At 44.8% G+C, this 26,145-nt stretch overlaps 1 protein-coding gene across 4 annotated transcripts in view; it reads left to right on the top strand.

Moving 5' to 3' along the window:
* CA10 (carbonic anhydrase 10) overlaps window positions 1-26,145 on the top strand; it is a 494,596-nt gene that overhangs the window by 456,185 nt on the left and 12,266 nt on the right. For all 4 annotated transcript variants that reach the window (XM_078065118.1, XM_078065112.1, XM_078065108.1 and 1 more), the window contains exons 6-7: window positions 13,134-13,229; window positions 17,740-17,812. In XM_078065118.1, the coding sequence (XP_077921244.1) occupies window positions 13,134-13,229; window positions 17,740-17,812 (169 nt within the window). The remainder of the gene's footprint in view (window positions 1-13,133; window positions 13,230-17,739; window positions 17,813-26,145) is intronic.

Consider the following 26,145-nt stretch of genomic DNA (forward strand, 5'->3'; position numbering starts at 1 on the left):
CTGGGGTTCCTTATTCAATAAACATGGAACAAAAACGAGCTGAACGTACCAGAACATGGGTTTTCACCCCGGGGACAGGCTCTTCCACAAGGATGACCATGAGGCTAAGAGAAGCAGTGCATAGATAATGGAGACAGTGCGTCCAGTACATCTACAATTTTCATCATATGAACTACAGAAAGAAAAGACTGGCAGAATCTTCTTGGCAGCAGATGACAGTAAGATAAAGTAAGATACAAAAATGAATAATAGACTAACCTTGTCTTCAAGAAATATAGTCTCCAAGTGTTCACAGCTGGGCTCTGCTGTAATCTATTGGATGTAACAGGTCACTTCATCCTTCCAGGCTTCTCGTGTCCCTTATCTAAGCCCCAGCAGCCAGACGTGTCTAATAGTAATAACCAAACCTCCCATTTAATGAGCGTTTGCTTTGTTCCAGGCACAGCTCCTAAAGCCTGCTTTATCTCATTTACACACTAAAGCTCGTTTACATGTTTTAGCTCATTTAATCATCCTGACTCTTTGCAAGGTTATGTTGGAGTCACATTTTTGCATATGAAGACATTGAGACTCAAAGAGACTGAATAACTGGAACTTGAACCCAGGACATTTAACTCCAGAGCCAGTGAATGAGCCTCCCCCCCCCCCCGCCCTTCGCTGGGATGCATTTGACGTCATGGGAGCATAGGCAGGAAGTAGCTGGATGCAGAGGAAGGACAAGAGCAGTGAAGTGTGGGTAGCAGGATGCAGAGCATTCATTAAAATCAGCCAAGGTTCAAAACATACCTGCAGACCTCACCTTCCCATCCTGGCAGGTAGCAGCCACTGCCTGAAGTCACTTCCGGGAGGATCCGGACCTCATTACAGGAGGGCATCCTGCTCTGGCTTTCTGCAGCTTCTTTCAGGAGAGTTGGAAAGGATACAGATGCTTTGAAAAAAGGATCGTAGGAAGAGAGCTTGGCTTCTAGAAATGGCTATTTCAAAATGTTGCAGGGGAAAAAAAGGAAAAGAAAAGCATCAGGGAATAGCCTAATTCGGTGGTTCGTGATAAACATGTGAGAAATATGTCTCTTCAGAAGAGAGAACGCTCCAGAAGATTCCTGGCATGTGGTTTGTTTTGTGACAACAGATTTCAAGTCCAGAAACCAGGAAGAAGGAAAGTGTGTCCAATCTCTGCATTGTGGAAGGAAAAAGAAGGAATATTGGAATCACCTTTCCTATGTGTGGTACTTTGCATGTGTCACCTCATTTATTTTGCATGTTTGACTATACCCTGCCTCGTTCCTGAAAGACTGTGTAGTGGATGTTTTTGTTTTACTCTCACAACGATCCTTAGCTGCATTCCCATATCACAGATGAAGAAAATAAGGCACAGAGGGGCTAGACAACTAGCCCGGGGTTATTTGGACAGGAGAGGTATTGGGCTGGATTCAAAGTAATGGCTTTTCCAGAAGCATCCTCCATCCAAACATATCACTCCCCACGTGTGCCAACTGTCATGCAACTCAGTGAAAAACACCATGCTTTAAAAACCCAGGTTTTGTTATCTTTGGGGGTCTTCGGTGGGGGAGGTTGGAATACCGTATTTCGCTCTGGTTTTATAGGTTGCTGTGATTGCTGGACCACATTTGGGGGTCTTTAGTCCCTGAAATTATAGGCACTTCTTTTTCTCTTTAGCCGTAATTGCATTCCGCGTCTTAAAATGGAGGAAATGATCTGTCACCAGGCAGACCGGTGATAATTGCCAAACCTGAGGGCCAGAACTTGACAGTTGGTAAATACCAAACCGCCTTCTCCTCCGCAGACTGCGTGCGCTCTTACACATAAAGACGAACTTGTTAATGATGCTCTATAAATAAGTTCTAGCTGATAATTGTTCCAGCAACCGCTGTTGAAATGTGATCTGCCCTCAGATATAAAACACCTTTGTCTTTCTCCTTTCTTGTGAGGAGAAAAAGTGTGTACACTCGAAAGCAAAGCGGACCAGAGTCACTTGGCTGTGTGACTTCGGAAGAGTTGTTTAACCTCTCTGTGCCTTTGTTTCATCGTTTGCCTATGTCAGGAACAAATGGGGTAATTGAATATATGGCGCTCATCTCTGGTCGCCTGGCGTCTGGCAGACGACGGGTGGGACTTGTGGCTTGACTGGAATCAAGCCCTCCCGGAGTTGAATCTGCCCTTGAAAAGTTTAAAGGGCTATAGAAATGTGATAGCGGTAATCATCATTTAAAGGGAAGGGAGAGGTTAATATTGACATTCCTTCAATATGTATTTTCTTCCTATCTCCACAGAACACTGACTGGGTAAAGTATACCCCCTGAATTTTTGTATTCATCTCTCAAATTTAGACTAGCAGGGTTGGCAAACCACAGCCTGCCGCCTGTTTTTGTAAATAGAGTTTTGTGGGAACCCAGAGACGCCCATTCTTTTATATTTTGTCTGTGCTGCCTTTCATTCCAAAGCAGACTTGAAGAGTTGTGACAGAGAGCCCATAACCCACATAGCTGAATTTATTTACTTTCTGACTCTACAGAAAGCCTGCCAACCTCTCGATTATAGGATGAACCACCGGGGAAATGTTTCTCTTTAAAAGCTCTCACCTCATCCGGTGCCTGGAACACAGGGTGCTCCCTACGTGTCTGAACAGGACAAGAGAAATTGGAAAACGATCTGGGTTCTGAACAGGCAATATCTTGCTCAAGCTTCCCTTGGGAAAACAGGCTCAAAGTGAGGACCCAGGAGAGGGGGCTGCACACACTACCCCCTATTCCTGCGGGAGCTGAAGGCTCTATTATTGATTGCTTGTTTAGTCATTCTAAAGAGCTAATTACTGAGTGCTTGTGAGATGCCAGGCCCTGGGCTAAATGCTTTATATATTTTGTCTCATAAAATCATCACCACAGTTCTGTGAAGTAGTTAATATTATTATCCTGTTTATAAATGAGAGGCCTGCCTTGCCCAAGGGTACCCAGTGGCGAGTTCCCATTAGAGATCCTCTCTTTAGGATTCCAGGCTGTTCCTTTACCAGCTCTGCCAAGTGCCTTGCTCTCCCTGTCCCTTGGGGACATCACATATTATTGTATTTCTGCCAGCCTGCGTGGCTTCATTCATTCACTTAACAATTGTTTCTATGTTGCTATAGCTAATACGTGCCAGGTTCTGTGCTGGGCATGGGGACATCACAAGGACCGATCAGATATGATCCTTGCCTGAATGAAGCTTAAAGTCAGCATAGTGAAAATGACAAGCATTAATCAATCGCACAATGAAACTGAAACAAAACTGTGATCTGTTTCAAAGAGGAAAGACATGGGATGCCATGAGGGTGGGTCATGGGGATCTCTCTCAAGAGGTGACCCTTGAGCTCAGATCTAAAGGGGTGTGTAAATAAAGGGTAGACACAGAGGGGAGGGGAGGGCGTCCTAGGCAGAAGGAACAGCGTATGCATAGGCTCTAGGGAAGGAAGAAGCATGGTGCGCAAGGAGACTAAAAGGTCACTGTAGCCAGAGCACATAGAACAAGGAGACGTGGTGGGAAACGCCAGGGGCTACACATGGCTTGTGCTCAGATTTGGGTCTCCATCTCTGTCTCAGAACAATGGGAAGCCACTGAGGTGTCTAAGCAGGGGTAATTAAGGTGGTGGTGTTATCCCTCCAAATGCCAGGTGTGTAGTCTTCCATGACAAGGCTGCTCTTTCCTGAGTTCACTAAGGGGCTCCTGCTAATGGAGCGTCACGCTGGGAAAGCCGAACTGAGGCGTCTACAACACGGTCTGAGGACCCAGCTGGTCACTCTGCTGAGGCGTGAAGGGTGAGCAAGCACAGCCTGGTACGCACCCATGAATCACCTCGTTGCTGCCAAGTGTGAACTCGGTGTGAGACCTTTATACCACATGCTGCTCTCAGCCTAACCGATGACAAGGATAGCTTGCTGTCGACTCGGAAGCTTGTTTGCAGTAGTTCTGCTCATGGAGTAAAGAGGAGTACTTCTCTATCAGCTTGGAAGCTGAGTTACTTGTCACCAAAGACCAATGTTTGTCAGGCTGCTCACTTCCATGATGGGGCACGGAAGCTTTGCCTGTGGTCCTAAGAGTATAGTCATAAACACAATTCTCCATCACCCTTAGAATGGAATCCAGACCCCTTAGCTTGGCCTGCCAGGCTTTCCATGGTCTGGCCCCATCGCCCTGTTCGACTTCAACTCACACTACTCTGCCTCACTTAGTGGTTGCTCAATAAACGCTGTTGAATGAATGGATGTATGATTGACTGTATGATCTTGGGCAAGCCTCACTCTGGGTTCAGTTTCTTCATTTTTAGAAGAAGTGGCTGGCCTGGGTTTCCTCCGAGGCCCCTCCCAAGATGAAGAATCTATAGGATGCAGAATTGGGATTCATTCAACAAACATTGCCAACACCTCCAAGCAAGTCCCATGACAGGCCCAGGGCATGGATTATGATGAAAGATAACCCTGCCCTTGAGATGTTTATTCAAAGGTAGAGAAAAGAATAATTTCAAAATAACATGGTGCATGAGCATGAGTAGAGTGTGAACTCTACCAGCATAGGAACTAGGGCAATCTCAACTCTTTCCACTCCCTTGAGCAAAGCATCTCTCAGAGGCCCAGTGTCCCCATGACTCAGATGGACAGAATGGCACAACTCACGGAATTTTATGAGGGTTAAATGAGGTGATGTTACTGCTGGCATTTTGTCTCGCACAAATAAGTGTGCAGCAAGTGTTGGTGATGATTATCAACAAATGATGGTGGTGACTAATGTCAACAATGACATTCAGCACCCATGTGATTGTACCAGTTGTCTATGACTTACGTCTGTCCTGATCACTCAGTACTCCGCCATCCCAGCTGTAAAGTATTTTGAACCTGTCCCCTGGACAAGAGCGCCACGGAGCAGAGAGGAGCTGCACTTGATGTTCAAGGTCAGTGATTCATGGAAGATGTCCTAGAGAAGATGAGACCAGAGCTGAGCTGTTAGGTCAAGAAGGGGAGGCAAGGTCTCCTCTGTCTCCACTCTGCCCTGGGAAATCTTTCAAAAATGCACATCTGATAAACTGATTTCTTCCTTAAAACCAGTGACTTCCTGTTGCATTTGAAATAAAGTCAAAGCTCCTTACCATTGTCTGCAAAGCCCCCCATGAGCTCGTCCCATCTTGAGCCACCTTCACCCTTCCCCAACCATGCTCAGCCATTTGTCCCTACCCCTTTGCAGAGGCTGTGCTCTCTGCCTGTGTCGTGCCTCCTTCTAGTCTTCCACGCCCAGCTCCTTTCATCATCAGAACGCAGCTCAGATCTCACCTCTGCAGACAGGGCTTCACCAACTCTACACTACCTGACATCGTTCCCACTCCTATGTACCTCACCCCCATTTTTCCCACTACTGCCATTCACTTTGCAAGCCAAAGTCTTGTTTGTTTCCTTCAAAGCTGTCAATGCTATCTGAAATGACCTCTCGGAGGTCAAGGACTTCATCAGTCTTATACAACCGGCCTCAGCACGTAGTTGGCCCTCCAAGATTTTTTGAACAAGTGAATTCCAGGCGCCTGTAGGATTGAGTGAGACAGTATGTTCTGGGATGAGAACACAAGGTTCAAGCCAGTGCCACACAAGGAAGAGTCACATCAGGTCACGAAGGACTTAAGTACAGTGAATGTGCTAGATCTTGGTGTCAGGCTCTGAGCTGCATCGGAGCATCATGAAAAAACCAACAATATCTTATCTCTTCCTCTAACACAATGATTTCTCGTTCTTGCATTTCCAGAACGCTTCTCAATTGAGGGCACCTGTCTAAATTAATAAGAAGTCAAGATTATAAAATAATTTCCTGTAATCCAGGGTTAGCTCTTCCACATGGTAATTCCAACTAGGCTGGCAGAAGCCCTTGGGGCATCTCTTTAATGAATAACTAGGCTTGATGCTTAATTAGCATATCACGATTAGCTCCCAAAGAGTTTGCTTTTGTAAGCCCTTTGTACTTTGTCCCCGCCGTCTTAAGTTGCTTTGCACTTGCTCAGAGGTCAAACATCCACTTACTGTCACCTCTTTCGTGTCAGACACTGATCACCTTGAGTAAGCCCCGAAGTTGAGGTTCAAACTACATCTTAGTGTTCATCCAAATTATTACAAGTTCTGAATTTGTAGGATGGGGATTTTAAAATATTACCTATAACTGGCAAAAAGTCATCATAGACATCACTTTCAGAACCCACCTGCCAATCCGATACTCTCCTCCTAGCAGGACATGATCTGTACATGGCTGCCCACCTGCCCCCCCCAAGCCCAAATTCATGGCAGGACCCACCCACACCAGGCACATCGTGCGTGGTTAGTGGGCATTGGATTAGCACCATTGTGCCTAGCTGGGGAGGAACAAAGCATCAGCTGCAGTAACTATAATTCCATTGGCTCTGGAAGGTAGGGAGAGAAGCAGTTCTTTTTCACACTTAAGCCCTACTCTGGGTGCACGAACTGCTACAGGCCCCATGCATCCTCTGCTCTTGGCTTTGATGCCAAAATTGTGTTCTGAGAGATGGGAACAAGAAACCCGGCCACTGCCAAGCTGCCTCGTAGGGTCCTTTGGGGCTCCTAACGGTTCTGAGGCCTGGGGGAATCGCTTGGTGCCCATTCTTCCCGAACACACACATTCCGCAGTTCCTACAGAACACTGTCCACCAAACAGCCACCTCCTGAAATTACACCCTCCCTACCTCCAGCCTCTCCCTGCTTGAATCTGTCTTCCTGCAGTCTGTGCTGATTATCTTACCATCTGCTCAAAACCCTTCCATAGCTCATATTCTAGGCCTCCTATGATCTGGACTCAGCCTGTCTTCCAACATACATGATACTTATACCCCTCAACCCAGCCTAACTGACCCAGAAGAGCAGTGAACAGCCAGACCAGACAGGGCTCTCTGCTAACCAACCAACAGTATCTGCTAAACAGTACCTCTCAAAGTTTAATGGGCATTCAAATCACTGGGGATTTTTTTAAATGCAGATCTTCATTCAGGAGATCGAGGGTAGGACTCAAGATTCTACATTTCTAACAAGTTCCCTTCCAGATGTTGTGGCAGCTGCTGGTCTCCCCAGCACATTAAGTAAAAAAGCACTAGGGGTCTTTTTAACATCTTGGGAGGGCGAAGGCGTTGTATTCCAAATTAATTAATTCTATAAAATCACCATTTTGGTAGATCAAAAGGCCAATCTCATACGGTTCAACCCTCATGTAAGAAGCAGGCCATCCGTAACTCCTAATAGAAACCCAAGCTCATGACATCAAAGTCCTAGCCAAGTTACCTTGGAACAAAGAGGAGGCAAGACATCAGATCAAAATTCTAAATGTGCCAACTCAAGCTTAGAGCAGAGCACAGCCTCACCCTTCTGCAGTCCCCGGCCCCTGCAGAATGCCACCCTGTGGGTCACCCAGTGGCTCAAGAGACTTCTTCCTGCATCTTTCAGTCACGTGAGTTGGAGGGAAGAACCATTCCACTGGAGCGCCTTCCAATTCCCGGCTCTCCAACTCCTGATTCTCAGAGCATGCTGAAATTTCCAGGCATGCCTTGCAGCACTGGTACGTCCCCCAGGTGGTTTCGTAGGTCACCCGGTGGGAAGATCTTAGTAGATGGCAGGATGTGTTTTGATTCTCATTAAGAAGCTTACTCAACACTGAAGGGAGGTGTGGCAGGTCCCCCACAGCTCCTGGTTCTTCCACATGGCAACACTTCTCCACCTGGAGAAAGCGAGGGCTGTGTGTGGGGGCGGGCGGCAAATGATAAGAATGGGCCAGAGAAACCTGCCTGATCCACTCTGCACAGGCAAAGCAGAGTTGCCAGTCCCTGCCCATGGTTGCCTTTCTGATTACAGAAGAGCTGCTGTAGGACCATCTGCCACCGTCGGCAAAACGCACGAGAAGTGAGAAAGCAATGAGCAAATAGGATATTTCAAGAGCAGCAATACCATGCTCCCTCCATGAAAAGCTCTAATGACTCAGGATGGTCAGGGTATTCTCAGATCCAAGTTTCCATCCACCTGACTGGGCATTGAGGGGGTGTGGATGCTCATTGATCGTGTGGTACTGGCTTTCCACTCCAGCTGCCCGCTAGCTGGAGAGCATTTAACAAATCTCCATGCCCTGTTCCCACTCCAAATCAATGAAATCAGAATCAGGGGAGCAGGCACAGGTGGGTATTAAAAGCACCCAGGTGATTTAAATGCACAGTGAAGGTTGCAAACCACTGTGTTAGAGGTGGTTTTTTTCCAAAGATCAAAGAAAAGCACTTTTTTTTTTTAAATCATTGACTTTCTCAGCTTCTAAAACTTTACCTCCTTTTTTTAACACAATACAGGATATTGGTAATAATGAATACACTTACACTTTTTCGGAGTCACAAATCACTTTTACAGGCACTGTCTTATTAGATTCTCCCATCAGCCTGTGGAAAATGTTCCCACCGCTACAGACAGATAGAGCTGAGCTTTCTGTGACATTGTTACAAGACGAAAGAAGAACTGGAAACAAACTGAAAGCCAGTGAGAGGATCGTTAAATGTGTCACGGGGCATTCAGCGTTCGTGCAAGAGAAAATTCTGCAGCTGTTATAAAAACTTAGGTAGCTCTATACAAACTGGCTTCGAAAGATAGCCACAAACTATTTTTAAATTTTAAAAAATCAAGTTCAGGGTCATAATTATAAAGAATTATAATATAATATATAATTATATATATTATATAATAGAATTATAATAGAATTATAAATAATTCCATTCATTTTTTATTTTTTAACAACTTTTCGAGATTTCTCTGATAAAAATTATGTATGTTTAAGGTGTACAACTTGATGTTTTGATAAATGAATACATGAATATATTAGATTACCACAAACTAAATAACATATCCACCACCTCTACATAGTTACTATTGTGTGTGTATGTAAAGATGATTTAATTTAAGATCTATGCTCTTAGCAGATTTCAAGTATGCAATACAGTATTGCTAACTATCATCACCAGGCTGTACTCAAAGCCCCTGAACTCACTTATCTTGAATAACTGAAACTTTGTACCCTTTGACCAACATCTCATTTCTGTTTCCCCCCAGCCCCTGACAACCACCAAGCTATTCTTTGTTTCTATGAGTTTGACTATTTAAGGTTCTATACATAAGTGAGACCATACAGTATCTGTCTTTCTGGGTGTGGCTTTTCACTTAGCATGGTGTCCCCCTGGTTCATCCATATTGTCACAAATGGCAGGATTTCCTTCATTTTTATGGGTGACTAATATTCCATCTTATTTTTCTTTATACATTTTTTTTATCCATTCATTCATCAACAGAAACTTGGGTTATTTCCATATCTTGGCTAATGTGAATAATGCTGTAATGAACATGGGACTGCAGATGTCTCTCTGAGATCCAGATTTCATTTGCTTTGGATACAGACCCAGTAGTGGAATTGCTGGATCATATGGCAGTCCTATTTTTAATTTTTTGAGGGACCTCCATACTGTTTTCCATAATGGTGATATACCAGTTTGCCTTCCTACCAACAGTGTACAAGGGTTTGCTTTTCTCTACATCCTCACCAACACTTGTAGTCTCTTGTCTTTTTGATAATAGCCATTCTAACAAGTGTGTGGTGATATTTCATTGTGGTTTTGATTTGCATTTCCCTGATGGCTGGTGATGTTGAGCACCTTTCCATGTACCTATTGGCCATTTATATGTCTTATTTTGAGAAATGTCAATTCAAGCCCTTTGCCCGTATTTAACCAGGCTATTTGGGTTTTTGCTATTGAGTTGTTTGAGTTCCCTATATAGTTTGGATATTGACTCCTTATCAGATACATGGTTTGCAAATATTTCCTCCCACTCTGTAGGTTGCCTTTTCACTGTTTTGTTCCCTTTACTAAGCAGAAGCTTTTTAGTTGGATACAGTCCCACTCGCCTACTTTTGCTTTTATTGCCTGTACTTTTTGGTGTCATGACCCAAAAATCATTGCCAAGACCACTGAATGTCAAGAAGCTTTTTCCCTATGTTTTCTTCTACTAGTTTTACAGTTTCAGGTCTTATATATAAGTCTTTAATCCAGTTTAATTTTTTTTTTAAAGATTTTATTTATTTATTTGAGAGAGAGAGTGAGAGAGAGAAAGAGCACAAGAGGGGGGAGCGGGAGAGGGAGAAGCAGACTCCCTGCCGAGCAGGGAGCCCGATGCGGGACTCGATCCCGGGACTCCAGGATCATGACCTGAGCCGAAGGCAGTCGCTTAACCAACTGAGCCACCCAGGCGCCCTTAAGTTAATTTTTTATATGACATGAGATAAGGGTTCAATTTCATTCTTCTTTAGGAGATATCCAGTTTTCCCCACATCTTTTACTGAAGAGACTATCCTTTGCCCATTGTATATTCTTGGCATCCTTGTCAAAGATTAGTTGACCATAAGTGTGTGGATTTATTTCTGGGCCCTCTGTTCTGTTTCACTGGTCTATACGTATGTTTTTATGTCAGTATCATACTTTTTGTATTACTATAGCTTTGAAGCATATTGTGGAACCAGGAAGCTTTGTTCTTATTCAAGATTGCTTTGACTATTCAGAGTCTTTTTTGGTTCCATATTAATTTTAGGAATATTTTTTCTATTTCTGTAAAGAATGCCATTGGAATTTTAATAGGGATTGAGCTGAAAGTAGTATGAACATTTTAACAATATTAATTTTTCCAACCCATGAACACAGGATGTCTTTCCATTTATCTATGTCTTCTTTAATTTCCTTCATCAATATTTTATAGTTTTCAGTGTACAAGTCTTTCACTTCTTTGGTTAAGCTTACTCCTAAGTACAGCTGACCCTTGAACAATGCGAGAGTTAGGGACACCAACTCCCCCCATGCAGTGAGAAATCCCTGTATAACTTTTGACTTCACAAAAACTTGATTACTAATAGCCTACTGTTGACCAAAAGCCTTACTGATAACATAGTCAATTAACACATGTTTGGTACACTACTATAGTCTTACAATAAAGTAAGCTAGAGAAAAGAAAATGCTATTAAGAAAATCATAAGAGAAAATACCTTTACAATATTGTACTCTATTTAAAAAAAAAAAAATCAGCATGTAAGTGGACCAGCTCAGTTCAAACCTGTGTTGTTCAAGGTCAATTGTACTTTATTCTTTTTATTGCAATTGTAAATGGAATTGACTTTATTTATTTCCTTTTTGATTTGGATGCCTTTTATTTCTTTTTATTATCTAATTGCTCTGCCTATGACTTCCAGCACTATGTTGAATCAAAGTGGCAAGAGTGGGTATCCTTGTCCTAGAGGAAAGTTTTCAGTTTTTCCCCATTGATTGTATTAGCTATGGGCTTTTCATATATGGCTTTTATTTTATTGAGGTAAGTTCCTTCTATACCTGTTTTGTTGAGAGTTTTTATCATGAAGGATGGTGAATTTTGTCAGATGCTTTTTCTGAATCTATTGAGATGGTCGTGTGGTTTTATCTTTCATTCTGTTAATGTGGTGTATCACACTGATTGATTTACGTATGTTAAACCATCCTTGCATCCCAGGAATAAATCCTACTTGGTCATGATGTATAATCCTTTCAATGTGTTGTTAAATTCAGCTTGCTACTATTCCATTGGTGTTTTTGCATCTTTGTTCACTAGGGATATTGGCCTGTAGTTCTCTTTTCTTAAAGTATCTGGCTTTGTTTGGTGTCAGGATGATGTTGGCCTTGTAAGATGAGTTTGGAAGTATTCTCTTTCCTTCCCATTTTTTGGAAGAGTTTAAGAAGGATCAGTATGAATTCTTCTTTGAATGATTGGTAGAATTTACCCACAAAACCTGGTCTGGGGCTTCTTTTTGTTGGGAGGGGGGGTTGATTATTACTTTAATCTCTTTATTTGTATTCATCTGTTCAGGTTTTTATTTCTTCTTGATTCAGTGTTGGTAGGTTGTATGTTTCTAAGAATTTATCTCTCCTAGATATTTATAGATTCTGGATCTTTTATAATTTTTTAAACCCTCCATGTATATGTGTGTGATCTATAAGCACAAAAAATATCAGGAAGGACATATGCTAAACTGTTAATAGTCATATTGCTTGGGCTGGGATTACACAGAGGTGGGGGAAGAACTCTCACTTTTTTTTTTTTTTTAGTTTGTTACAAAAATTATACTTCCATACTGTTAAAAAAAAAAAAATCTATTTTAAAACCACAGCCTGAGATGAATTCTAAGGAGAGACAATCACACCTGTTTTTCAGAGGAAGTAACCAAGTCTCAGTGAGATGGAGTAAATTACCCATGTGGCTAAAAATTGGTGGGGCATTCGTTTAAACATATATGTATGCTATGTTTCACAATTCCTTAGAAAAGCATTTTTTAAAAATGAGGGAAGAAAGGGAAAACCTAGTTTCCTGGAGCCCAGATCCAAGACTTCATTTGCTACTCACACTAACCATTGCACAAAGGCTTAACAAGCAGATTGCTGATCTTCACTGAGCAAGGAGGAAGTTGAGTCCTGCACAAGCAGATGACCTTGGCAGGCTGGGGCATCCGCAGCCTGAGCCATCACTCTCTTTATCAGGAATGCTGCATCTCACAGGCTGGCCACTGTCCTCCCAGAGTCACTGGGCTGACTCAGAACCTAACCATTCCCTGCTTGCCCAAGGCCATGGGGGGAAGATTCACTCAGGGCCAGTGGAAGCTATGGATGCAGCCAGGAGGGCACGTCTGCCCCTGCAGGGCAGTTCCACTCCTAATAAGAGAAATTCACTTTGCACATGCTTTAGGGGAAATATCCTGGGACAGAGCCAGAGCCAGATGGGCAGAGCTTATTAAAGGCATGATTGTTACCAGAAAACATTTGCAAAGATGTATGGGTACTTTTGTATATCCGTGTGTGTGTGTGTGTGTGTGTGCATTTTATATACACCCCACACACATACATACATGCACACACACCTCCCTGAATCCCTTTCAATTACAACATTGTCTTTACGATTGTTCTACAGTGTACCTTAAAGTTAACCCTTATGTAGGGTGGAGTTGCTGTGCCTCACACCTGTTCGGGCGAGGTTGTTGTTCTTACTCTTGTTTTTCCCTCTTGCCAGGTGCAGCTCATCCACTATAACCATGAGTTATATACAAATGTCACAGAAGCTGCAAAGAGCCCTAATGGATTGGTGGTAGTTTCTATATTTATAAAAGTAAGTGCCTTGCATTCTTTCATTCTTTTCTTGCCATTCCCAGCCCGGTCAGAATACCAGCTCAGTCTCTGTTGGATCTCAGAAATAACCAAAGGGGTGAGGTCCGTGCCCAAGAAAAGCTTCGGGATGGTGACTTTTATACCCATGAGATTTGTGACACATGAGGTCCCTTTCACGAAGATGCAGAAACGATGGCTCCATTTCAAAGCTCCAGAGCCTGAGGATTCAGCAGCCTTTGTTCTAGAGAGAAAAGGGGAGCTGGAGCCAATGACAGTCTTCAGGTCCCACATCGTGCAAAAGGATGCAACAGAAGAGGAGGGGTGGCTCACTGACACCCCACAGCATTAAGCTCCTGTCCCTCAGTGGCCCCTTGGAAACAGAGATAGAAGGGAAATGTGAGATGTCCCTCCCCTCCAGGCCCTGCCCTGAACAGCCCCCTCCAGCTTCCCTGAAGTTGCTCTGAACCACACCTCCCATCTTCCTCTCCCTTTCCCTCGTAAGCACCCCTGGGAGAAATTAAGGAGAGATCACGAAGGCTGAGTTTATGACATTCTCAGGAGGCTCCACATCTCCCCAACAGTCAACGACAACAACAGATCTCCAACCAAGAAAATTCCAGTTTGTTAAAAATCATAATAATAATAATCACCTTTAACATTTTGACAGATACGGAGGGAAGCAGGTATGCAAATTTAAAAGAAAACGAAAAAAGAAGAAATGTCTTTCCAATTGGGAAAAAAAGAGAGAGAAAACAAAAGGAACGTATGACAGTTCCAAAAGTTGACAGTCACTGTGCTAGCCCCTTGGGCAGTTTTGGCCAGACCACGAGAGGCCAGACCCGTCAGAACTTGGAATCTGGTGAATATGATCAGTAGAAATCCAGCATTTGCCACTGGGGGGGTTTAACAGAGTTCTTGTGGTGACATGATCACTGCTCAGGAGACTGGGCATGGGGACACCCCAGGCATTACCCCCATTTCCTCTCCCAAAGCATCATCACCCTTTGCAACAGGCACTTGGCTCTGCCTGGTCCTCCCTCTCTAGAGTGCATGCCACCTCCTGAGCTCCTCTCCCTCATGGGGGTCCCATCAGGCCTTCCTGTGGCCTGGGCAGAGCTGAACATTGGCCAGAGGTATCTGTTGGCCACTCAGCTCCTGCAGCTGTCATTAGCAAAGACAGGAAGGGGTTTTGGCCAGGAAAGCATATTTTTGGGCTGTCATACCTTCTGAGTACCTGATGTGACACCCAAAGGACATTGGTTCTGGCAGAGATCCTGCCAGTCCCTACTCTACACCTCTTGGCATCATCACAGACCCAGTTATAATGAACAGCAGATTTCTGAATTCCAGGCACTGAGAGACATACTTTACATATATTTTATGACTTAACCCTAATAATAAACCTGTGGGGCGGGCACCAGCATCCTTATGATGAAGAAAATGGCTCAGAGAATCTTTGCATTCCACCCAAGTGCATGTAGCTTCTAACAGCCCATCCAGGAAAGGAGCCCAGGTCTTGCTTGACTTTCACACTAATGACCTTCCTCATACCACATGCCTCCCCAACAGAGCGTGGAGAAAGCAACTGAGATGAAGAAGAGAGATCATGACATTTGCAAACATCTTCCCCCATGCCCCTATGCCACCCACAAGCACAGGGCAAACTCTATCTCCCTCGACCAGCCTCAATCATGACGTTGATACAACCTGTGTGTTCATCCTGGGCCATGCTCGTTGCTGGGAAGCCTGCCGATATGTCACAGTATTGCCTTGTGAGTGTCCAGGAGCTCACCTGCCTCGTTGGCCTTCCCCGTGCCTGGGTTCCATGTCGGCCAACCTGAGCTGCCCAACACCGCCTGTTCTTTGGCAGGTGCCTCAGCCTAGGCCCCTGACTGTGCCTCACTTTGCTTAAAGCGCTCGAGTCAGTGGATGTCATCCCAGAAGCTCAGGCACGTTCCAGCTGACAGGGTGATTGATACGCCAGGAAGTTAGTCTCCTCAACAGCAGACCATGGGCGTGTTTCACAAGCTCTTGCAGGGAGATTACTGACGCAGGTCCCGGCTGTGTCCCAGCGGGCTGTTGGGAGGAACTTATGTCCCCACCCCTGCAGTCAGTGAAAGTTTGGGGGCCAGCTCCTGCATCTTCTCAGGCCAGTTTGGCCCCCTAGGGATGCTTCCATTCTTTCCCTGAGCAAACCTGAAGCTTTCTCGCTGGATCTCAGAATAAGTCACAGCATTTCTCTCTTTGTCCAACTTAATCAACTCCCAGATGCTCCACAGTGAGTTATCCAAGCTGAGACTTGTCACTCACTCATCCCAAAACACCGACTAAGTGTGGGACATGGGCCTGTCCTATGCTAGGCATGTGCCTAGAAATGAGATGAACAGAGCCCTTGGCTCTAAGGGCACCCAACCTCTGGTGGTCCTCCCCTCCTTCTGATCTTTCTGCCCCCCGCCTTCCCAGCGAAGATCACTGCAGGGTAGGCAGGCACAGAAAATGAGAGGCCCCTCCTCTGGGTCAGCTGAATCCCTAGAGAAGGCACCCTGGCCAAAAACTGAGCCATAGAAGGGTTGGAGTTGTTGGCTAAAATAAGAGAATTGTTTATCTGTGTGTTTTATTTATCTCTGTTCCCTCCTAATCCCCCATCCTTCCCATGACCACAGGGAGCTGAGATTTGGCTGTAATTACTGCTCAATCACACACCATTAACTTCCCACTTAAGCTCACTTATACCAAGTACATACTTTATCCTCCCTCCCACGCCGCCAGCACACCAGAGCCCACAAATCATCTGTGTGCACTCTGGAAATTTTTCTATTATTTTTAATCAGTTCAAAAGGTCCAGTCCCAACATTAGTGCTGCCCAGACTCACCGGATACCAGGAGCCCAAGGCACCTAATTAAGGGGCATGGCAGATTCCTTACTAGCCGTAACAATATATTTTTGTCTCTCCTTCCATGTGAATTGGCACAAACAGGCGGCATCAAGCTATGTTTTAAATGGCCAAAGAGGAGGTCAAAGGAGAAGCTAAATTTGACACTAAAGCTTCTGGGGAGCAACAGTGTTTGCTTTGGGACTTTTCTCCATTTGGGGGTGGCTCTGACAAACTCCACTGAGCATTCTCACTCATCACGCTTCCCCCCCTCCCACCAGTGTGTGTCTCACCACAACACATCCAGGAAACCGTGTGGGAAAGGAGAGACAGATGGAGGGAAAATAAACAGTCTGTGCTTTCTCCAAACTAAAAATTACCTGTTGCTTATCTAATAATAATAATCATCTGCTGCAATTTTTCCAACCCTCAGAATAAATCAGATTTAAAATGCTGATGTGTCACAGCATCCGATTAACAGCTGAGGCGTAAATTACAGAGCAGAGCTGAGAGAGGTAGGAGAGAACTGACTGAGATGAACCCTTGTGCCTTGGAAAAGACTGAGTAGAAGGGAGGTTGTTAAGAAACAGTGTACACGGTTATGTGGGAGCACATCACAATCTCCAAATGGTGGTCCTCTGGCTTGAGCCCCTTGAACCTTGCCTTGTTCTCCCAAAGAAGGAATTTGGAGACCTGAGGGCATGGACATAAAATGGGAACTGATCCCTGGACATCTAGTACAATGTTTGGCCCCTAATAGGCACTTGGTAAATATTTATTGGATGTATGGGTGCATGGATGGATGGATGGATGGATGGATGGATGGATTGATGGATGGATGGATGGATGGATGGATGGATGATTGGTTGACACAATGGCATGGCTTATGATATATTTGATTCTTGTAATAAGCAGTTATATAAGGTTCTAAATTATTTCTTAGAGATTTTTTTTTCATCCCCTGATACCACTATTCTGGGTACTCTTTCTCTCTCACTGTCTTTAGAATAACTGTCCCCTTCCTAAAATGTCACTCCTCTACTTAAAACTCTTTGATGGTTCCTCATCCCTTCAGAATGAAGCTTAAATATCCTCCCATGACATTCAAAGCCTGATATGAGCTAGCCCCTGCCTACCTGTCTTGCCTCACCCTCCATCCTTCCCCCATACCCTCAGTAACAGCTACACGGAAGTACTTGCTGGAGCATAACTAGTTCTCACTCTCTCATGTCCATATGCACAGATCCTCTGGATGCAATTTTTTCCTTACCCTTCTTCCTTCCTACATTCTACGAGCAAAGCACCTTGTAGTTTCCACCCATCCTTCAAGACCCAGCTCACTCAGCTCCCCAGATTCCCCACGTGGGTTGTCTTCCCCTAATATCATCATGCCTGCAACTCTATCATAGCAATCTTCACACTCTATTATAACCATTCATTTACTCACCTGTCTTCTTTCTCTAGACTAGGATTTCTTGAGAGTAGAGTGTGTGCATTTAATGTCTGAATTTCCAGCCACCATGTTGTTTGGCACATGGTAGGCACTCAATGAATATGAATGAATAATTGAATGCAAGGAGGCAGCATTTATTCCGAGATAGCACTGACTAGTCATTAATATTTTCTTTTCTCTCCTAGGTTTCTGATTCATCAAACCCATTTCTTAATCGAATGCTCAACAGAGATACTATCACAAGAATAACATATAAAAGTAAGTTTGGTTCGATTTCCTATACAACAACTATTCTATAAAGGTTAGTCCTGTCTGAAGGCAGCAAGCCAGAACTGATGATCTCAGAGGGCCTCTTTCAGCTTCATGATCCTTTAATTCTCTAGAAAGTCACTCTGGAGAGTCAGGGTTGGCTAAGAAGCAGCTCATTTCAAAAGAATGTCCCCGGGGTGCCTTTGTCATCCATGCCTGTCTAAGGCGATAATGATTATTATGAGGATGGTCATCGTTATCCCATGGATTGGTAATGAGCTGGGGGACTGCACTAGCTGACAAACTCCACCATGTCAGCTGGCCACATTTAGGGCTTCACCAATTATATGATTGAAAAAGCATTCACCAGGTAGTTTGGATCCAACCTCAACATTTCCAGAGCTGGACCAAATCTCCCTCTCTGTGTCGCTGGGTCCCTTTTCAGGCTGAGGCATCTTTCTGCACTGCTATATGTGATCCACTGCTCTAGAGGACTATGTCCATTTCTTTGGGTTTCCAGAGTGTTTTATCCCCAGAATCCTTAAGCAGAAAAGGGAGAGCTGTGCAAAGTTGAAAGGAGAAGAAGGAAAAAGGTGCTACTTCTCCCAAAGAAATCCCAGAAGTTGGGAAAGGCTTAGCTCACGCCAAGAGACGAAAGAAGTAGTACAGGGAAAAAAATATTTTTTAACTAATTAGGAGGGAGCAGGAAAGTGGGATTCAAGTCCCAACTTTGTCCTTAAGTAAGGAGCTTCTTCAATGTTAACTCTGTTTCTTCATCTGTAAAGTGAAGAAATCGAACTTCCAGTTTCTAGGGTCCGTCTGGGTCTGGGATTTTGAATTAAGCAATAGGTAAATAATGATTTCACCAAAGTAAAAAGCAGCACGCCAACATTCTTATACCCACACCCCCTCGGCATGCCCTTCCACCAAGCGAGGAGCTCAGCTGTATCTGCTGCTTCTGCTTCCGGTGGCGATGGGGAAAAGAGTGAATGCCTTCAGGTCTCCTCTTGGACTGCTGGAGGGAGAGTATGGAGAACCCTTCCCTCCTTCTTTCCTTCACTCATTCAGAAAACATTTTCTGCACCCCTGCCCATGACAAACACCAGGCGAGGCTCCCCAAACGTAAAAATGGCCTGACCCCAGCCCTCCCCACAAGGTGCTCACTGCCGAGTCACTTCCACATGAAAAGCTTGGGGTGTGGGGTGGTGAATGAACTTGGAGAATCCCAGGGCACCTCGACAGACATCACCTGAAAGAATGAGTTGCCTCCAAACTAGCGCACCCTTCCTCACCAAAGCCCCAGTGCACACTCGGGTTGCTCATCTAAGGAAGACATTTCTGTCTCATGTGCAAATAGCACATTTTATAACTGCCCATAAAATATTATTAGTCTTTTTAACTTTTTTGATTAAAAAAGCATGAAAATTAAATAAAGTGTTTTCAAATCATCTCGAATTTGCAGTGTAGAGACCATGAAAAGCCATGAAATCGCACATTAAGCCCCAACACCCAATCTAACAGATCGCCAGCTGCAGAGTCAATTGTTAGTGGGACTTTCCTCCCCGCCCCACGCCCAGCACGGGTCTGATTCACGTTAAGGGACGTGGCTGCTGCCGACCCACGGGGGTCCATGCTACGGAAGAGTGGCCTTCCTCAGGAACAGGTACCAGTTGTGGTGCAAACAAGGGGCTGGAGAGCCAGCGGCACAGGTCTCGTTGGGACCAATGGCAGATGGCCATTTTGCAGCTGAGGGAAATTCCAGCTTCATCTCTTTGGAATGAAGCGTCCCTGCTGACTGCCGCCCCGTCAGCTCCATGGGAACCGAGAAGGACGCGCTTCGGCGATAGCTGAAGTGGGCAGCAGTGTGAAAACCCAAGACCTTCATTCAGCTGTTCGCTCACTCACTCCACAAATATTTATTGAGTAGCTCCTGGGTGCCACGAGCTAGATCAATAGAACACGTTTTCTGTCCACGAGGTCCCCACTCTCTAGGTGGGGAGACAGATCGTAGTGCATTAGAGACATTTATGTAACAAGCACAATGTAAAAAATCTAAAGAGAATTCTTTGGGATCACAGCAGATCTGCTTAGAACACATGGCAGGGTTGCACGAAGCAGGTGCCATTTCAATAAGGACTGAAGAGATGAATAACTATTCGCTGGGGAGAGAGAGATGTGAGGAAAGGAGGAGGGGGGAAGGGGAGGAAGGAGGAAGGCAGGCAGGAAGGAAGGCAGGAAAACAGGAAGGCAGGCAGGAAGGTAGGCCAGAAGGAGGGAAAAAGAGAGGGAAGGAGGGAGGACATTCCAAGCACAGAGAGCAGCATCCAAAGCGAGGAGAGCATTACAAGGACTGTGAAGAGCTCAGGGGGAGAAACTCTGCCTTCCTCAGCAGATCATTGCAGTGCCCATAGTATACACAACAAACATGGGTAGGGCCTGAATTAATGGAGGCATGAGTGGCCCCTGCCATAGCAGTGACAGGGACAGAGGGAGGGACAGGAAAGGCGGTTTGGGTCCAGATCTTGAAGGGTCTTGAAGCCTTCCGAGGAGTTTAGGCAGAAGACCTATTTGAAGAAATGCCCTAGAAATGCAAATGGAAGGCAGTGGGAGCAGCCCTTCTCCCTCAGTCATGGCCAAGGAAAAAGAAAGGGAATGAAAGCAAGATAAAGAGACCCCACATGGGGAGAGGTAACTGCTTTAGGCCTCCTAATGGCAGGTATTTGTGCTCTTACACTCTGGGCAATAAGGGAGTTATTCCCGGTAGCACCTTTATCACACACCGCAAGGATAATGATGGCCCTACCAGTGGGAATGGCCTCGACCCCACTATGCCCAGGACACTATGGCCGAAAGGGATTGATTTGCTCAGCAGGAGAGCACCAGCACTCTTCCATCTGCTAAACTCCCCGAGGCAGCCAGCCTGCGGAAGATTGGCCTGGTGGCAAGTGGGGGGTGTTCCTAGTGAACAGGAATCATGGGTGGGAAACAAGCCCAGAAGCCTCCCCAGGGAAGACATCACTACCTGCTCGGGGGCATCTATCAGAGTCCCCTGCTTCCATACTTCTGAGTAAGAGTGAAAGAAATTGATCCCTGCCTCCAGGGCCACCCAACCACATTACCCAGGGACACCTGACCTGGACCCCCACCCACTCTGCTGCTACCCAGAATCCCACCCCAGCATAGCTTCAACTTGCCACACTCACTTAAACATGGTACCCACTCTGCCACGTGCTGAGCATGAGGAGTAAGGAAGCAACACTAACTGAGCACTTCCCACATCTCAGGCTTTGTGCTGATAGCTTTATGGGCAGCACCTTCCCTGGTGCTCACCTTCACTAGGCCCCCACCTGGGGAAAGTACCCACCTTCAAAGTGGGTCTGATTGCTATCCCAATTTACATATGAGGAAACCAAGGCCTGAAGAAGGGAAGCAATTTTGGCAAGGACACCTATTTAGTAAGCGGCTGTAAAAGTCAGCAACTTCTGCACAACGAACAAGCATTCAACAGGAAGCACTGATTTCTCCCGTTGCAGCTGTGGGTCTATGGGTCAGTGAGGGCAGCTTGGCTCCACATGGCTGTTGCTTTTCTGGGATTGGGTAGATACCCATGGCAAGCACTTCTCATGGTGGAGGTCAGAAATACGTGATGTTCCTTAAGGCTTAGGCTTGAAACTCACAAACCGTCACTTCCATCCCCTCTTAACTGGCCAAAGCAAGAGACATGCCAAGCCCAATATCAAAATCTACCCATGGAGGTGGGGGCGAGATGGGAGTGAACACTTCCTGACCAATAATCTAGCCTTCCATAGTGAGAGAGCAACGATTCAAACACAGGTCCTCCCGGGAACTTTTCTGTGCCCTCGTCTTCCCATCATGCTTCCTCTCTAGGGATAGAGAAAACCTTAGCTCCGAGGTCTTAAAACTAGTTGTAATGATGATACTTCTGCATTGCATGAAACTGGGCAGCATGTTTTTTTCTTAATTCTAACTTTGGTTCAGTTTCAAGAGCCATCTCCTTGCTTTTTGCATTTGTTTGCAAAATGGAAGAGACAGAAACTAACCATAGAGCTGGTGGGCATGTTGAAAGTTCAGGTTCATCCTATTCCAAGCTCTCTGCAACTCCTGCCTGTGCCTTGGCATGGGACCACTGGTGGAAATCAGCATCATCCAGAAGGACACAGTGGCACTGCCTTTATTACCTGAGAAGGTGTAGACTTTTGTTCCAGATGGGTCAATCGTCCCTATCAGTCTTTCTCTTGGAGGCCACTGTAATGAGAAATCAATCTAAGACTTTGAGCAGAGAGTGACACGATCTGCTGACAAGGATCACTGTGGTTGCATATTTGGAAAGAGACGGTAGAGGGGCAAGGGTCAACGCTGGGAGATAATTGCAACCATCCCAATGATTCAACAATGTCAATCATGATCCCAGGCCAATGTGAAGGGGGCGGTGAGAAATGATGGGGTATATTTTGAAGGAAGAGCCACGAGATTTCTCGATAGATTGGATTTATGATGTGAGAGAAAGAGAGGAGTCAAAGATGACTGTAATGCTTTAGCCCAGGCATCTGGAGGGAAGACATTCCCATCAGCGGAGCTGGGGAAAGCTGTGATGAAGCATATTCGTGGGTGGGGAAGGGAATCAGAAGTTTCGAACGTGGTAAGCTTGAGATGTCTGTTGGGCATCCAAGAAGAGGTGAGGAGTGGGCAGTTGGATATATGAATCTGGATTTCAGGAGAGAGAACTGCAGATATAAATGTGGAAGTCACTGGGATCCAGATGGCGTTTAAACCTGGGTGAAATCATGAGTGAGAATAAATAGAGGAGAGAGGCGGGACATTTCCTCATTTTTGAAAGAGCAGCTCAAATACCCATACTTAGGATTGCAAATCATTTCTAAAGATATCTTTTAAATCCCACCCTGGAAGAGGCTGTTGCATGTCTGTCTCATCAACTAGCTGGAGAGGTGCAGGTGAGTGGGAGCAAGCATGGAAGCATGGGGCAGAATTACCACAATGGCACCTAGTAGGTACACAGTCCCATTTGCTTGAGTTGGTCACAGATTAGAGGACTAGGAGAAAAAGGAATTGTGCAAAATCATTCTATTGAGCCAGTTAAGAAAATCAATGCCAGGGAATCAGTAAAAGAAAACAAGAAGGAGAATCTTGCCAAAAGGACTGGAAATTTTGGAAGCCAGATACCACGGTGGTGAAACCACCACACTTACGGAAAGCAATGTGCTCTAGCAAAGAGAGATGGAATGAAGCAAACCTGGGCTCCTGGCTCTACCACTTCCTTGGCTGTGTGACTTCAGGCAAGTTTTTTAACGACTCTGAAATCATGATTTACTCATCAGTAAAATGAGGATAATTATCCTGATATTGAGAGGGTTGGGGTCAGGATTAAACAAGGCAATCAGTCAGCTGCCTAGACAACGCCTGGTATAAACGAGGTGTATTGTTTTGCGCTTTCCTAAATCATCCAAAGGTACATGGTGGTCAAATCCAGCTTCCTGAAGGGTGGGAGATAGGTCACTATAATGCCAAATAAAAACTGTTTGCGGTGAATACAATACTGGGCACACAGTACGGCTTACTTTAAATAACGCACAGCTCCTGTCTATGAAGCCATGCAGTGGATAGTAATGGCCTAGTGAGGTTCTACTTTCCTTGTAAGCTTAGATTTCATATGTCTGAGAAAATCTTATAAAACACTCTCACGAACCCAGACCGACAATGGAAAAGACCAGCCAGAATTAATTTCAGGCTGAATTTAGAAAGTCTTCTAAAGACAATCCATTTTATTAAAGTTAAATTCCCCTTCAATAGACTGAGGGTCAAGACTGAAATCATGACATTGAAAAATGGATTTTCTGAATGGATTTCTGGAGGAGATATCAGTAACTTACGAAGTATTTTAATTTTTTGATGTGGTATATTGCAAGAATGCCAATATCCCTCCATTTTCCTTGTGTTAATTAGCAGCTACAGAGCTCCAGTTGCATGGAAGGTAACATTCTTATCATTTTAGTATCCACCTGACTTCATCGAGCTGGCGTTATTTTTTTAAAAAAAGATTTTATGATATTTTCAAGGGTGAAACCAGTAATGGAGTGCAAAGAGCCTTCTTAAATGGGGAACAGGGAGTACTTATTAGAACATTACATATAAATGAAGGCTTTCTTCCGCTGTCCTAGGACAGTGTATCATTTCGGTGGCTTCATTCTCTTTCAATTTCACATACTCCGTTCATTTCATAGATTGTAAATACAGTGGTGAACTTCAGCCCAATAAGGACCCAAAAGATCCCAGATTTCAAATTTAAAAAGATCCTGCTATTGTCTTAATATATTCCCTCCAAGGAAATAAAAAAAGACATACAACCGAAGGCACTCAGAGGAGAGATTTTAAGCGTGTTTTTGACACACAGTATGATCCCCTTAAAACTTTTTTTTTTTCTGTCTTGTCTCTTTATAACTTTGCTTTGGGCCCCTGCCCTGACCCCGGCTAAAAGACGAATGCATCGGCAAGGACAGAGCAACTTGTGACTGCCTTATACCTCTCAGGTCCTTGGGAAGTATTCTGGGCACCTGCTCCTCAGAGGGAGGCAGTGTTCGGCGTAACAAAGTATCACCGGGGAGTTGAAGCATATTGCTTCTGGTGCCTTTCTCTATGCTTAATTGAACTTGTACTTTCATTTCAAGAATGGCTTTGGAAATGTTTTCACAGAATGAGAAATGCAGCAACCACTTGCCATGTTGCAATCTAAGTAGTAACTCCAGGAAGCGAGGGACAGGAAAGGAGGGGTTCCCTCCACGAATCCAATTCTCGGGTGTCCTCTTTTTCACCGATTGTTTGTATACAACAAAAAAATCATCTTACTTTATTCTTTGGTAATTGCCTTTCTTCAATTCACTCGGATTTGCCTCAGATTACAAGAGGAAATGTCACTCCGTATGAGAAAATTGCCAAATAATTCCTTATTGATCAGAAGCCAGCCCGGTATCGATCTCTGGAGCCGCCGTGTCTTTTGCTCATTGGTACCGCTCTCTCTGGACAGGAACTTCATAAGCAGGGAGCCAGGCGATGTTAAATCTCTCAGTGGTTCACATAAGTAAACACGACACATTTAACAGAGGCTGCCATTGAAGCTCAGACCAAGGGAAAAATTCCCCCACTATGCAGTCCTAGGCATGTCGTCATAGGATGTTTTTCTTACTAAAAAAAGGAAGAAGAGGGGCGCCTGGGTGGCTCAGTCAGTTAAGCGTCTGCCTTCAGCTCAGGTCATGTTATCGGGGTCCTGGGATTGAGCCCAGGGTCGGGCTCCCTGCTCAGTGGGGAGTCTGCTTCTCCCTCTCCCTCTACGCCTCCCCCCTGCTTGTTCTCTCTCTCTCTCCTTCTCTCTCTCTCTCTCTCTCTCTCTCTGTGTGTCAAATAAACAAATAAAATCTTTAAAAAAAGAAGAAAAAATCAGCATGAGAGTTGTATCCATCACGGAGAACTCAGTATAAGATAAATCACAGATTCAGCAAGAGCATGTCATAAAATTAAAAGCACATCTGTCAACTTCTCCAGTCCTTTGAAAGAATAAAATCGGGTACTAGTTGCACCTAACTGTTCTATCCCTAGTGATTCTCCCAGGGGTCTTCCCGTACTATAGAGATGTAGTCAGCACATAAAGAATTACAGAAGTTGGACCGACCGAGGATAAATATGTCTACAGAAGCTTGTTTATGTTGAAGGATGTTTGGGGGTCCATGGACTTTTTTCACCTGAAGATGACTTGAGCAATTATCCACAATAGTCTGGTGCCCACAGTAAGAGGTTATGGGACTTAGCCGCGAAGGAAGAGGAAAGTTCCTGACAAAGCCACAACTGGAACTTAGACTCGGATTAAGATTCATGCTTGAAGTCCAGGGCTTTGCCCCCTCTAAGCTACATTCTCATATGACAGTTGGATAGTTAGAAGATAGGTGGATGGAAAGATGATAAGAAAAGATAAGGCAGAAAAATGGAGAAAATAATTAGAAAGAAAGAAAACCTCTCTTTAAACATGAAAATTTATTTGAACTTCTTCCTTTCAATAAATAGCCTTAAACCAAACGGACCACCCCCACTGGCCTCTGAGCTTCCCCTCAAATCTGTATCTCTCTATCCACAAACAACTCTGACCTCTAGATCTTTACCATCCTTACTGGTGAATACATCGATCCATGAGAGTTTGGTGAGCAGAACCCACCCACCTAGCACATTCGTTCTTAGGCTCCTTTCTGTCTCAGGGCCCAGAGGATAACGGTGACACGCACACACTGACGGTTTTCCGCTGGTGGCTGCATAGACAG

Source organism: Halichoerus grypus, chromosome 2 (genome assembly GCF_964656455.1).
Source record: "Halichoerus grypus chromosome 2, mHalGry1.hap1.1, whole genome shotgun sequence".
NCBI lineage: Eukaryota > Metazoa > Chordata > Mammalia > Carnivora > Phocidae > Halichoerus > Halichoerus grypus.